Source organism: Cygnus atratus, chromosome 19 (genome assembly GCF_013377495.2).
Source record: "Cygnus atratus isolate AKBS03 ecotype Queensland, Australia chromosome 19, CAtr_DNAZoo_HiC_assembly, whole genome shotgun sequence".
In the NCBI taxonomy this organism is placed as follows: Eukaryota; Metazoa; Chordata; class Aves; order Anseriformes; family Anatidae; genus Cygnus; species Cygnus atratus.
In genome coordinates, this window is record NC_066380.1 from 5570693 (window position 1) to 5583047 (window position 12355).

The 12355-nt window shown below is 49.8% G+C and overlaps 1 protein-coding gene across 4 annotated transcripts in view; it reads right to left on the reverse strand.

The window, feature by feature from the left end:
* Positions 1-12355, reverse strand: part of FUBP3 (far upstream element binding protein 3) — a 40230-nt gene extending 27875 nt beyond the window's left edge. For all 4 annotated transcript variants that reach the window (XM_035555001.2, XM_035554999.2, XM_035555000.2 and 1 more), the window contains exons 1-2: positions 12178-12355; positions 5449-5554 (exon numbers count right to left, since the gene is read on the reverse strand). In XM_035555001.2, the coding sequence (XP_035410894.1) occupies positions 5449-5554; positions 12178-12264 (193 nt within the window). In that variant the 5' untranslated portion in view covers positions 12265-12355. The remainder of the gene's footprint in view (positions 1-5448; positions 5555-12177) is intronic.

Consider the following 12355-nt stretch of genomic DNA (forward strand, 5'->3'; position numbering starts at 1 on the left):
GGGTCTTAACACTACGAGGCCGTATTTAAATATCCACTTAGCATGGCAATTCACCTCACCAGTTCTCTTGGCTGTCTCTTACGCTGCAGCTACTGCCCACAAATTACGAGACGGACACACATCCTATAATCAAACCCCGAAGTTCACGCAAGTAACGGAGGAGCCATCATTTTGTAACACGATCCTGCACTTGGGAAAGACAACTTGCACGGGGAAAGCTGCACGAGCACCACAAGTGGAATCAGTCGGGCAGGGTAGTGCTGTCGGTGTACGTAAGGTGCAGCCCCCAGCTCGCTCCGAGTACCATACGAACACAGCTGGTCACCACCCCCAGCCATATCATCCTGACTTTATTCACTTATTGTACAAACCAGTTAAAAACCAACTAAGCCACAGTAACTCGTGCACAAGAGCACCCCCTCCACACGCCACGGACGACCTCTCCAAGAGCCGAGAAGCAAAGCAGGCGGAGACAACCGGGAGGGATCTGCCTGAAGTCAGATACAATTTCTCTCCCTTTGGGAGGAAAATGGATGGCCGTAGCTCCTGGTCCCAACAATCTGCAGTTTAATTCCTTCTCTACCGTGCCCATTTTGCTCTGAAAGACAGACACTGATAGAGAGGCGAGGCTGGGGCCGAAGACGCCTGCGGCAGCGCTGAGAGCTGATGTTCTGCTCCACCATCTCCCTCCTCGCGCCAGGGAGGGGACTGAACTCTGACAAGCCACGTACATATTTCCCCCTTTTACATCTATCGAGTCCAATTTAACTGTAACTGCAGTCATTTTACTGCAAATAAGGAAAAACGCTGAATAAAATAAGCACAATTTCCTGTTAATGGCACCTGCTGGTTGATAACTCTTCGCTCTTCTTTAGGCTTCACCTTTAACTGGATTTTACCTAACAGATACTCAAAACAAATGCAGATTTTCTTCCACCCCATAAAGCAGAGCAGTGCCTCCCACTAAATTTACGTGCATGATGGGAATATACAATCTCATCGAGAATATTTCCGTGCCTAGAACAAAACCAGAACAGCTCATCCCCTGGAAAGCGGTGGAAAAGGGCTTTATTTCATGCTTTCAAACCGGAATTGGATCATCATCAGTTTTAGAAAGCTACAAGGAAGATACTAATTACTCTAACTGTTGTTCATCATTAAATATTGGTGTGTTATTTTTTTTTAAATAAATGGCCAAAACCTATTTTCCTGTCTGCCCTTGCTGCAAATCTTTATAGGGACTATTTTTCCCATTAAATTTCCTTATTAAAAAATGGTGGTGTGTAGAGTTGCAGTTTTGAAGGAAGCTGCCATTTTGCATGGAACACTCAACCTTTTGCCAAGAGTCCTGAGTTTCTGTCCTGGTCCCACCACTGCTACCGATGCGTCAAGGCGCATCGCTACGAACTTCTGTCTGTAGGACAAGGGGACAGGATTTCCCTGTGCCCCCAGGTATTTTCATCAAAAACAAGTCAGAGCAAACGAATGAAGTGTCTGTACAGCAGGACCGTGTTGTGCTCGAGCCCCTAGGCTCTCCCTACAATCACGCCCTGTTGCACCAACACAGACCGACTTCGTGTTGGACGTACCACAGAAGCCTGGAGAAGGCAGGGGTGGAGGGATGTGGTGCGAGCCTCCTCGTCTTTGTTTCCCCAGACTCAAAGGATACCCCAACCTTCAGCTTCAGCACCGCTGCTTACCCCTACCTGTACCGACGGGAACTTCTTCAAAGCAGCCCAAAACAGAGCAAACAAAGGCTAACGCTGAGGTTCTGGCACTCGCTGGCTTTCCAGCACACCAGACCCCTCCTTCCTTGGAGGGAAAGGAGCCTGCTTCTTCAACGATGGGTTTCGCGTTAAATAAACTTATTAACTTGTGCTGGTAATTAGAGGGACCCGTTCACGTGCAGGGAGGCCAAGAGCTGCTGCTGGCCATGAACAGGAGGATCTATCCTGTAGGATATCCATGAATATCCTGTAGGATATCCATGTAGGATCCCATGAACTGGGACCTATCCTCAGCAGCAGCCACCGAGCGAGGTGCCACTGGGGTCTCCCCGCAGCTGGGAGCCGGCCCCATCTCCCACCACCACCGACCTCGTTAGCAGCACGGGTAAGCCCCATCTCCTCCCCGCTAATTGCACGATGACTACTTCCACTCTCTGGAAACAGCCTTAAAGCAGCAAGGATAAAACAATCAGTCTCCAACCTCATCTACTACCAAAAGATCAGCTCGCCACCACCAGTCCCGGCAGCTCACTGTTTTGGGTGAACGTCTGTTAAGGGAAATGCGAAAGGGACTCACGCATTCTGGTCCCCAGCACTATGACAAGACTATTTTTCCTGGAAATGCTCTAAAAGCAGCTGAATTTGTTTCGACCAGCACACTGTCATCCTGTCTTAAGGCCGCTTCCTAAGCTGACATCAATCAGGGTGCCAGCAGCTGTTTACGAAAACAGACAGGCAGAATTAGATTTTCCTGGAAGACAGACAGTTCTCTTGTCACCTCAAATACTTTCATATTCTCTGAACCCATTTTTCCAGCAGCATTTGGAATGGAAGTAATTTTCTATCAGCTACACGGGGGTAAGGAAGCAGCGAGGACTGTAGGCAGCCACAGCCACGCAGTACGCAGAGGTAAACAATCCCGAGACTCACCACCAGATCTGCTTTCGAGCTATCCAGGGTAGCAGAACGCATCCGAATCCCTGCACTGTAAGATTTCTAGAGCATGATAAAGACAAATAATCGCTTCTTGATGACAACATCCCCAAACCAGAGCTCACAGCAGGAAAAGCAGGAAAGTGGGGGCACACGCCCCTGACTCCCCTTGTTTGCAGCCACCAGAGGACTGAAGATCACCCCAATAGGAAGTGCTTTCCTAATTTAAGTGTCCTATTAAAAGCAACTGCCATCTTTCAGACACCTACAGCCCAAGTGCTGCATTATAGGACTTTTAACGCCATGGCAGCAAGAGCAGGTAGCCCAAGAGCGAGTAAAGTATGGATCATACCACCAATAGATACAGAGCAAGAAGCAGCCACTGCTCAGGGGTTCCTCTGACAGGCTGCACCTTCCCAGACTTATTTAGAAATAAAACCCAAGGTAACCAAAGCTAAAAGTACAAATACTTCCCTTGCTCCTGCCCTGACAAGTCCGATTTCTCTGTGAGATTCCAGTCCCTTAAAATACCACTTCCATTATTTCAGTTCTCCTCTAAGATCTCACGGATCAGATTTTGGGGCAGGCAGTGGGAAAAGTTACACAACTTACAGATGCATGCGAAGGACCCAAGGGCAAACAGACCACTCGGAGCTACTTTGAACCGTGTTACAAACGAGGCCCAGCGCTAAACCACAGGGTGAGCAAGCACTTGTAGGTCTTTACATCCCCAGAACCCCAAATCCGACACTCAAGAGCCCAGCCCCTGTGGAAGGCTCTCCAGGAACAACGCCTGCAACGCGGGATTGTCTATCCCAGCGCAAGATACCAGCTGGAAGGTGCATTTACGGCCCAAACTGCAACTGTATTGACATGGTTTGTGTCAACACAAACGAGGTTCAGCAAGTAAGAGTGCTCACGCGTAGAAGGACAAAGTCCAACCTGCCTGCCATCAGGCATTACAGCTATTTCATTTATTAAAAAAATTCTCCAAGACACCTTGCTAAGAGGTCAGATTTCTCAAGCTCAGTCTGCTGGAACAATGAAAAAATAGGTAGGGCTAATGTTATGAACAACTAGTTCCTAGAAGACAACTTGGATCCTCTTTCACATACAGCCACTTATCTGAGCCACCCAGACAGCCCAGTGTGGTCCAGCCTTCTTCAAATTTACACTAAAAATATTGAAATCAATGACAAAATAGGACCTATTCACACCTCCTACTGCACTAGTGTTTCTGGAATGGAAGCAGCACCTTCAGATGACATCATTTGAAATAATGTCCACGACCAGACGTTCGTTTGAGTACCGCTCTAAGGGAAGCTGAAGCTGCAAACAGCTGGAAAGGAAGAAAAGGCCAGAACACGTTTGCAAGCCATTTTCTTTGCAGTTGGTCTAGCCTAGCAATTAAAACCACACTAAACACATCTGCCTGATCACAAAAAAGCAGCGAGTTTCACGGTTCATTGCATGACAGCCAAGCACCTTCCCACACCGAAACCAGCACGTAACAACAACACGAGGCCTCTGGCTTCTTGCAAACACAGCGATGCTCCAGCTCGAGATACGAGGGGCAGGGGCTCACACAAATCAACCCACTCCCTCCTAAAACACCAAACCGAACAAGCAGCAACCTCTTGCTCAAACAGAGCCAACGCCAGAGAACAAAGTGGGTCGTGGCATACGTTCAGACAGCAGTAATGCTAGCCAGCCAGAGGCTCCACATGAAAGAACCGTCTGCCCGTGCTCCAGCATGCTTTTCGGAACGAGCAGCAGACGTGCAATATTTTCAGCCCCTGCCTCGTGCAGCTTTGCGTCAGACAGAAAAAAAAATATTTTTAAAATGAAGTGCTGGGAAAAAGCTTTACACGTCTCCTCAGCACTCCCAAATGTCTCTGGAGGAAAGAATCAACATGCAGAGCTGGCTGAGTAAAAACACTAGACAAGGAAGACATGGCCACATTTTTGGGGGATAACCAGCCACAGGAAAAGGTGAATTCTATACAGCAGCACAGATACAAACGCTTTTCTTGTAACAGTACACATTAGAGTTGTAAAAAAAAAAAAAAAAAAAAAAAAAAAAAAAAAATGATGTTCTTTCTTGTTCCCAAAGTCAAGAAACTACTTATTTTAAAACTTTAACAATTCACACAACACATTACATTTACCAGATTTACCCAGTAAATTATTCTTTGGTTGTAACCAGTGTTGAATGCTTCAGAGATTTAAGAATTCTCAAAGAACAATCACGAGAAAAGTTACACCTAATATAGGAAGTTTCCTTCCAGCTCGAATCAGCTTATATCCGTACCATATCTCCTTAAAATTCATGTACGAGGCAAAGCAATCAGAACTCAACAGCCACTTGTCTGCTGTGCTATGACCACTGCTACCCGTGGGATGAAACATATATAACAGTGCCCCTAGGCACCGCCTCTCTCAGAAAGCACAGCGTGCCAGGGAAGGCCAGCTTGCCTACATTCACCTGGTACTGTGCACGTGGGCTCCGGCAGGGCTCCAACAAGCACCCTCCTCAGACCACCACGGAACAAGATTTAAACTGCAGAATGAGATTGCTAACCCCCCGAGCTCACGAGCTAAGAAAAGAACGGCCCCAAATCAGGGATACTAATGCCTGGGAGCCCTGTGCTATGCAAGGCCAAACGGCACAGGGAGCGGTGCATAAAATTTCTATGCACAAAAAGCAGCATTGATTTCTGTCCCTAAAGCGGGCAGCTGCCTCCCGTACGTGTATTTCCACAAGACTGGCTCACCAGAGCCTGCTTACCTCCATCATCCAGGGGCCGCTTCTGCACTCCATAACCATAGACTGATGGGTCCACGAGTGTTGTAGAATTATTCAAGTGAGGAATATCTCCAATTTTAGCAGCAATCTATAAAACCAGATGATAAAAACACGATTAGCGTATTTGCAGTTTCAGCCACCAGAGCTGACCATTCCTTCTTCCAGCAAAGCCTTTACCCCAGTGCAACCTTCTCCCAGCTCTTTTCTATGTAGGTGGCTTTGTAAGTCCTAAGCAAGCAGCACTTTATTTGTACAGTAACCAGTCTTCCTCTTGCTTTTGCTATTTGTTTAATTAAGATCACGTTCGCCCAGCTCCTCTTCCTGGTCACGAGTACTTATTTACTGCCTGCGATATTAAATTCAGATTTGTTTGTTCGTTCAGCTGACAAGCTACATCTAGCAAAGAGCCAAGCGAGCTCCCCAGCTCTGTCCTGGGGAAGCCACCGCCGCCACGGCCGTGTAGGAGGACACAGGCTCCTGCTGGATCTGCACACATCCAGACCCACAGAAACGCAGACGTGGGCATCAGTGGGGGTGAGGGGAGTGGAAGGCGAGGAATGTGAAGATACACAGCACAAGGACAGGGTTGGGAACTCCTCGCCGAGGGCCTGGCTCAGCCTGCGCTTGCCGTACGAAGAATAAGCCACTGGGCAAACTATCAGCCCAGAATTAGCTGCAATTTCCTGCAGCAGTCAATACAGCTTGAGTGACTGTATCGGCCTGTGCCTCCGCTTCCAGCCCTCAGAGGAGCACCAGCCATTCCCGGGGGAGCTGGGATGCAAGGAGGACACTGAAAGGAAAGAGGAGACGCTCTGGCATCACAGTGAGGGCACCGGGGTAAGCAGATAAAACAGGTGAGAGGCACACACCTCGCTCTCACTTAATAAGAGTGAAAGCTGAGCTCGTCTCTAACGACACGTGGGACACACCAGGCCGGACCGATGCGGCAGAAGAGAGCTTTCACCTGCTCCCCCAGCCAGGTCTAGAAGCCGTGCAGGTGCAGGACGTCGGGGCTGCTCTGAGCTACTGCAGCCTTCGGGGCCAGGCAAACTGCAGCCTCACCGCACCCCTGGCATACGTAAAAAGCTTTGCTAGAGCAAGCAAGTGCAGAATAAAAAAGTTGCAGAAAAATATATACATATTCTGTGTATTCTACAGCATTTGCTTCCTTTCCCAGCAGAAAGAAAATCACCAAATCGAGTATGTGCCCGGAGTCCGATCGCACTCTATTACAGCTGAGGTTTCGCCAGAGAAGCATCAGAAGGAATAGATGGAAAAAGAGCACTTTACACAGGTATGCTCTAAACGAAGGCAAGGGCAAACAAGAAATATAACTAAAGGTGGTTCTAAAATTTAAGTTTTATTGCAACAGAAAGACACCCGCAGTAACTCTGGTTGTTGACACTATCAGCTGCTGCAGAGGAATAAACAACTGCCCAGGATGCAGAACCACAGGGTAGGGAAAAAACGCTGTTTGAAATAACCTCGGAAGATTGAGGGCACTGCTTTTAGAAAGAGAATAGAAAACATTCCCTTCAATGCCTCGCATGAAAAGGGCTCCAAGTTTTGACCATTTTCTCATTCTGACCATTCCTTCCTGTCCTCTTTTAGAAAGGCAGCAACTTTGTTGGATCAGAAGTGCCAGCAGCCAGAGAATAAAATCTTGCCACTTTTACCCGCAGGATTTTGACTGGTTTTGGATGAACAACTGCGAATACAACACCGGACCATTAAGCCCCCAGTTTGACCGACCTAGACCCCAAAAAGGAAGAACTGTTCAGCCATAACCTAGTTTTAGTGCCCCAACCAGCACAGCGACCACGTGGCAAAGCTCTGACAACAAGCACGCCGCGTGTCAACGTGTCCAAGAGCTAATAAGCTCACAGGAAAATAATTCTGAAAGCATCAACACGGATGAGCCCTTGTCCATTCTGCACCAGAAAGCATCAGGTGATGCCTTGCTTTCTGCTGTACTGCACCCAGGGTGGTAGCCCCTTACCCACAGGCTCCCCCGTCATGTTTGGGATGCAGAGGATTTTAGTGAAGGTACGAAGAGCACAGGTGTTTCCTGACTGCTTCAGTGCTGAAAAAGATTTAAAACTTATATTTCGTACCAGTCTATTGACAGCTTTAACACCATAATATACAATCCAAACACATGCCAAGAGGAATTGTGGTCAGCTGTAACACACCCTGGCTTATTTTGGATCATCTGATTTTACAGTGCCCTTTGTGAAATCTTTCTGTTAGTGATTATTTACTCAAAAAAAATAATCTGGAAGACGTGGAAGTGGCTAGCTGACAGTTTGGAACTGAAATCACTCACCACACGTGCATGGGGTAGGAAAAACTGTTCAGTGGATAGCAGGAATTGGCCAACAGAAGGAAGCTGGCATTAAGCACAAAGGTGTGAACGAACAGATCACCAGCACCAGGGATTTTGGCTCCCAGAGCAGGAGAGCTTCATAAATCCCTACTCGTGCTTAGCACACAATTATCTCCCCAGCACAGAAGCCTCAAGTAAAGGACAAAATAAGAGAGTCGATGCAATTTTCTATCAGCTTTTGAGATGTTTTTTTCCCTTCCTTTATTGAAACTTGCACCCTTATCTCCAAAGCCTCCCAGCTGCCACAGGATTACACGCAGACAACACGCCACCTCCCTCCAGCAGGAAAAACACCCTGCAAAATTAAGAGTTAAGCTTCCACAGCAGACGTAGCAGCTGAAATATATTTTTTTAAACTTCTTATGTTCGACCTACAATGGGAACCTCCGTTTCCACTACAGGTTCAGCAGGGAGATAAGCACAGAAGTTAGAACAGAGCAAAAGTAAGCAGACCTAGCCCTTATCTGACCAGATGACCTTGAGTACCGTACTGCTAGCCACAGCTTTTGTCCCTCTGCATGTCAGGCCTTTTTTTTTTTTTTTTTTTTTAAAACCCAGCGCATCCATTTCACTGAGCTCTGAAGTACGCTGGGAAAAAAGCATCTCTACCCCAGACCTGTTTCTGCACTGAATCCCCTCAAAATAAAGCTCTCCAACAAGCGATTTAAAGGACACAGCATAAGGCTTGGCTACAAAAATTGCAATTGTAAAGCCAAGAAGAGCAAAACAAACAAGAGTTGCGTGAGGCATACGTTTTCCTAATACCGTACATTTCTGTCCTCCTATACCTTCACCAGCCTTTAAAAGTGGTGCAGTACCCAAACACTTTTAGATGCGGAACTTCTCGGCTAGGCACAACGGGACTCAACCACCAGTGTCTGCTGAATTCAGCTCTCAAAAGGGCCCCGCTTCTGGGAAAGGCCTCTCCCTGCTGTCCTGCAAAAGAACAGCAACCAGTAAAAACACCCATCTGAGACATTAGCGGGATATAAAACAACAAGGCGCTGGCACCTGACCCCTCCAACAAACAATTCCAGGGCCTCTGCCACCCTTCCCGCTCAGACAGAAGACTCACCTGCATGGCAGCCGTTCCTCCAAAACTCTGCAGGAAGCAGCAAAACCGTCCCCAGCCATTTAAGTAGCATCCCACAGGTGGTTTCCCTACGTACTAGGCTAATTGCAAAGCTCTAAAACTTTGAGGATGATCTGAAAAGTACTTTTCTCCATGCCCTTTTGGAGTAAGTTTTAAGGTCCCTTTTTCCCCGTGGAAATCAGAAGTTGGAGCCTGACACCAGAAGGCATTTTAAACACACAGCCTGTTGGCTCCCGGGAAGTCTGAGGTCGTTCACTCCCTTTCAGGGTACCCAAGACACCTCGCTACGTACAGGCTGCCGAGCCGCAGACTTTCCTCTTCACATGATCCTTGGAAGTTCAGGTTCAGAGAACGTATGGGAGGCTACAAGAATGCCACAGGTAGGAAGAGGGAATCACCAAGCGCTGCAAACACGCACAGTGTACAGCAAACGAGTCTGCCACGAAGGTAAGAGCCAAGCAAGACACTGCTCTGTCACCGAGAACAAGACCCAAGGACAGTCCAAGAGAAACCCATTTTTATCTGGAGTCCTGGCAGGTCTGCTTACTTTCTGATCCCGTTACTCAGAAGGGGAGCAGACATCCTTTCTCCCTCTCCCGCACCAAAATGCCACAGAAGCCACCCTGCCTGGGAGCAGCTGCCTCTGCGCGCAGATCGGTCACCTCCTACGACCCACAAAGGATCCACTCACCAGAGGCGTGCTGCAGAAGGTGCAGGAGCCCACATCCCATTCACCTGGAAAAGTCCTTTTTGATACAGTTCATATATTTAAGAGTACACACGTACCCCCCAAGAAAAAAGAATAAATCCAACCAAGTCCTTCAAAAGCAACACGAGTCATTTCCTCCAGCGGTGGTACAGATTTCTTACTCTCGTATTAGCTCAGGTCCCGGTGTCTTTGAGAGCAGTCACGGTGATTGATCAGGAAAGTCTTCCTTGCCTTGAATTATTTAGCTATTAATAACTAAGCACAGGAAACCACAGCTCAAGGTTTGTGTAATGGCTCTCATGAGAGCTGAATTTAGCCAATTTGATTACCAGTCTTAAGTGCAAAATTAAACTTTGGGAGAGTTCAAATGTCAAGCCAGGGATGCCGGGCCAACACATGAAGCAAGAACTGAGATTGCGTTTTTTTTCCTTCTGCCCCCTCCCTGCTTAAAGCAGAAGCAATATTCAGAAAAGGCTACAGCACAGGCCAGGAGTAAAAGCTGACCTCTACGTACCAGACCAAGATGGGTCAGGCATGCTACAGCATTAAACATTGCCAGTGAAAGCTCTGCCATCACCTCCCGAGAAGCGCTAGGTGTACCTGCCTCTGCACCCCACCTGACTCTCAGCCAGCAAGCCTCATCACAGACTGCCAGGGTGGCGAGGTGAACCTCTCTCCACGGAGCACTTGCCAACAATTCTTCTCATCCCACAAATACTAACAAAAAAACGGAACATTCAAGAGGCAGCGGACAACTCACTGCACAAAAATGTAGGCACTGGGCTCCCAGAACGCGTGCAGAGAGCATTTCTCAACACACTTGTTTCTAGCGTGGAAGATCGGCTGCTATGCTGTGGTGTTTGACCCACGGCTGGCAGCTCTGGATATTTTGACATATTTCAACTCAGACTGATGTTGCGTGCCCAGGGAAACCCAGTATATTCTTACAGGTATAGCGAATTTAAGAACAGCAAAATTGGAGTAAGCGAGCAGAGCTAAGTTACAGAAGTATTTGATACTCCACCTCCTTCGTGTGTCAACGTGAGGCTCCTCAACCCACCCTACAAACGCAACAGCGACCACACAACACGTATCCCCATCAATTTCTGGAAAGCCCTGCCTTAGCTGAACGGAGGCGTCGCACTTAACCTGTGGCTGATCAGATGAACGCTGCACGGTGTGACGCTTCAAACACATTCACAGAAAGGTTTCAACACGCTACAACCGACCAGCAAGGAACTGATGATCTCCTTGCACATCAGTCATCGCAACATCATTCAGCGGCGAGCAGGCAATAATAATATCAGACAACCTGAGATGTTTTTGCAACGAGAGGCCTTCGGTTACAGATGACCAGGTCAAGACAAACACAGCTGCAACCCCCCTCAATTTAACCGCATCGAGCAGATAACCCTGGGCTAACAGCGGAGCTCTCAGACACCGCACGCCGTCAAGGCCACGGGGCTTTGCGAGCCACCGAGAGAAGCGACGCGTGGCTTCACCTGGGGGGCAGCTAGCACGCAGCTCGCCTACTGCTGTACTTCTAAGGCAGAAACGAGCAGGCGAAGAGCAAACTGGCTCGCGAGCTCTTCTGGGAAGGCGCAGGGTGTTCCTCTAGAGCAGCCAGCGCCTCTGTACGTTTGCTGCAGACTGCGCAGAACAGGATTTGCTGCCACACTGATTCACCAGCGAGCCGCAAGCGACGGTACGCCACTCAGGTCCCATCAGGAGGTCCTAGGGCCTGCCTTAGGTCCTTCAAAGTTTCCCAGCTAAATGAGAAAAGCGAGCCTGGGAAACGGAAGGCGATTCTCCCTACCTGGCGCGTAACATTGGAAAGAATAAAGTCAGTCTGCCAGCACTGGTGCTAGCACGTAGCTGTGTCACACCTCGCTGCAGCACGGGGCAACCCGCTCAGGGGTGGAACCAACGCCTGCCACAGACACGGGGCAAGAAATGCGAAACGCAAGCAGCGAGGACAGCAGCAGCCCCTTGCTTCTGAAGCCACTTTCCCCAGAGCGCAGCACAGGGGGGACGCCAGACCCCACGTGCGAGGCTGGGACACCCCATCCCCTGCACGAGGGCGTTGATTAAACCGGGTCTCACCTCTCGCCCTGCAAGCTGCCATTTCACCACTGTGCAAACCCTCAGACTGCTTGGGACACCCCCTGCCTCTCCCTCCAGGAGGAGGGGGACCAGACCCCGCACGGGGCCTGCTGGGGGTTAACCCAAAGGCACCTTATCGATAAAAACCTTCACGATGGCCCCTTCCTCCACCCTGGGGAGGGCAGAGGAGGGGGGCTGCGGGGCCGGGACACGGCGGGGGGGGGGAGGGGAGGGGGAGGAGGACCCGGTACCACGGGGAGGGGCCCGGTGTCACCCAGGGGAGGGGCCCGGTACCACAGCGAGGGGCTCGGTACCACAGCGAGGGGCCCGGTACCACCCACGGGTGCCCCCAGCCGGCCCCGGGTGCCACCGAGCGGGCCCTGCCCCGAGCCCCGGGGACGCCCCCGGCCCGGCGGTTACCTGCCGGACCCGGTGCAGGGCATCGACGAACCCCTCGGCCTTGATCCCCACGGGCGCCGCGCTCTGCCCCTGCGCCAGCTCCGCCATGACCCGCGCCCCGCTGCCGCCGCCTCCACCGCCGCCGCCGTCCCGCCCGGGGACCCGCACCCGGAAAGGGAAAGAGCCCCCCGCTTCCGGC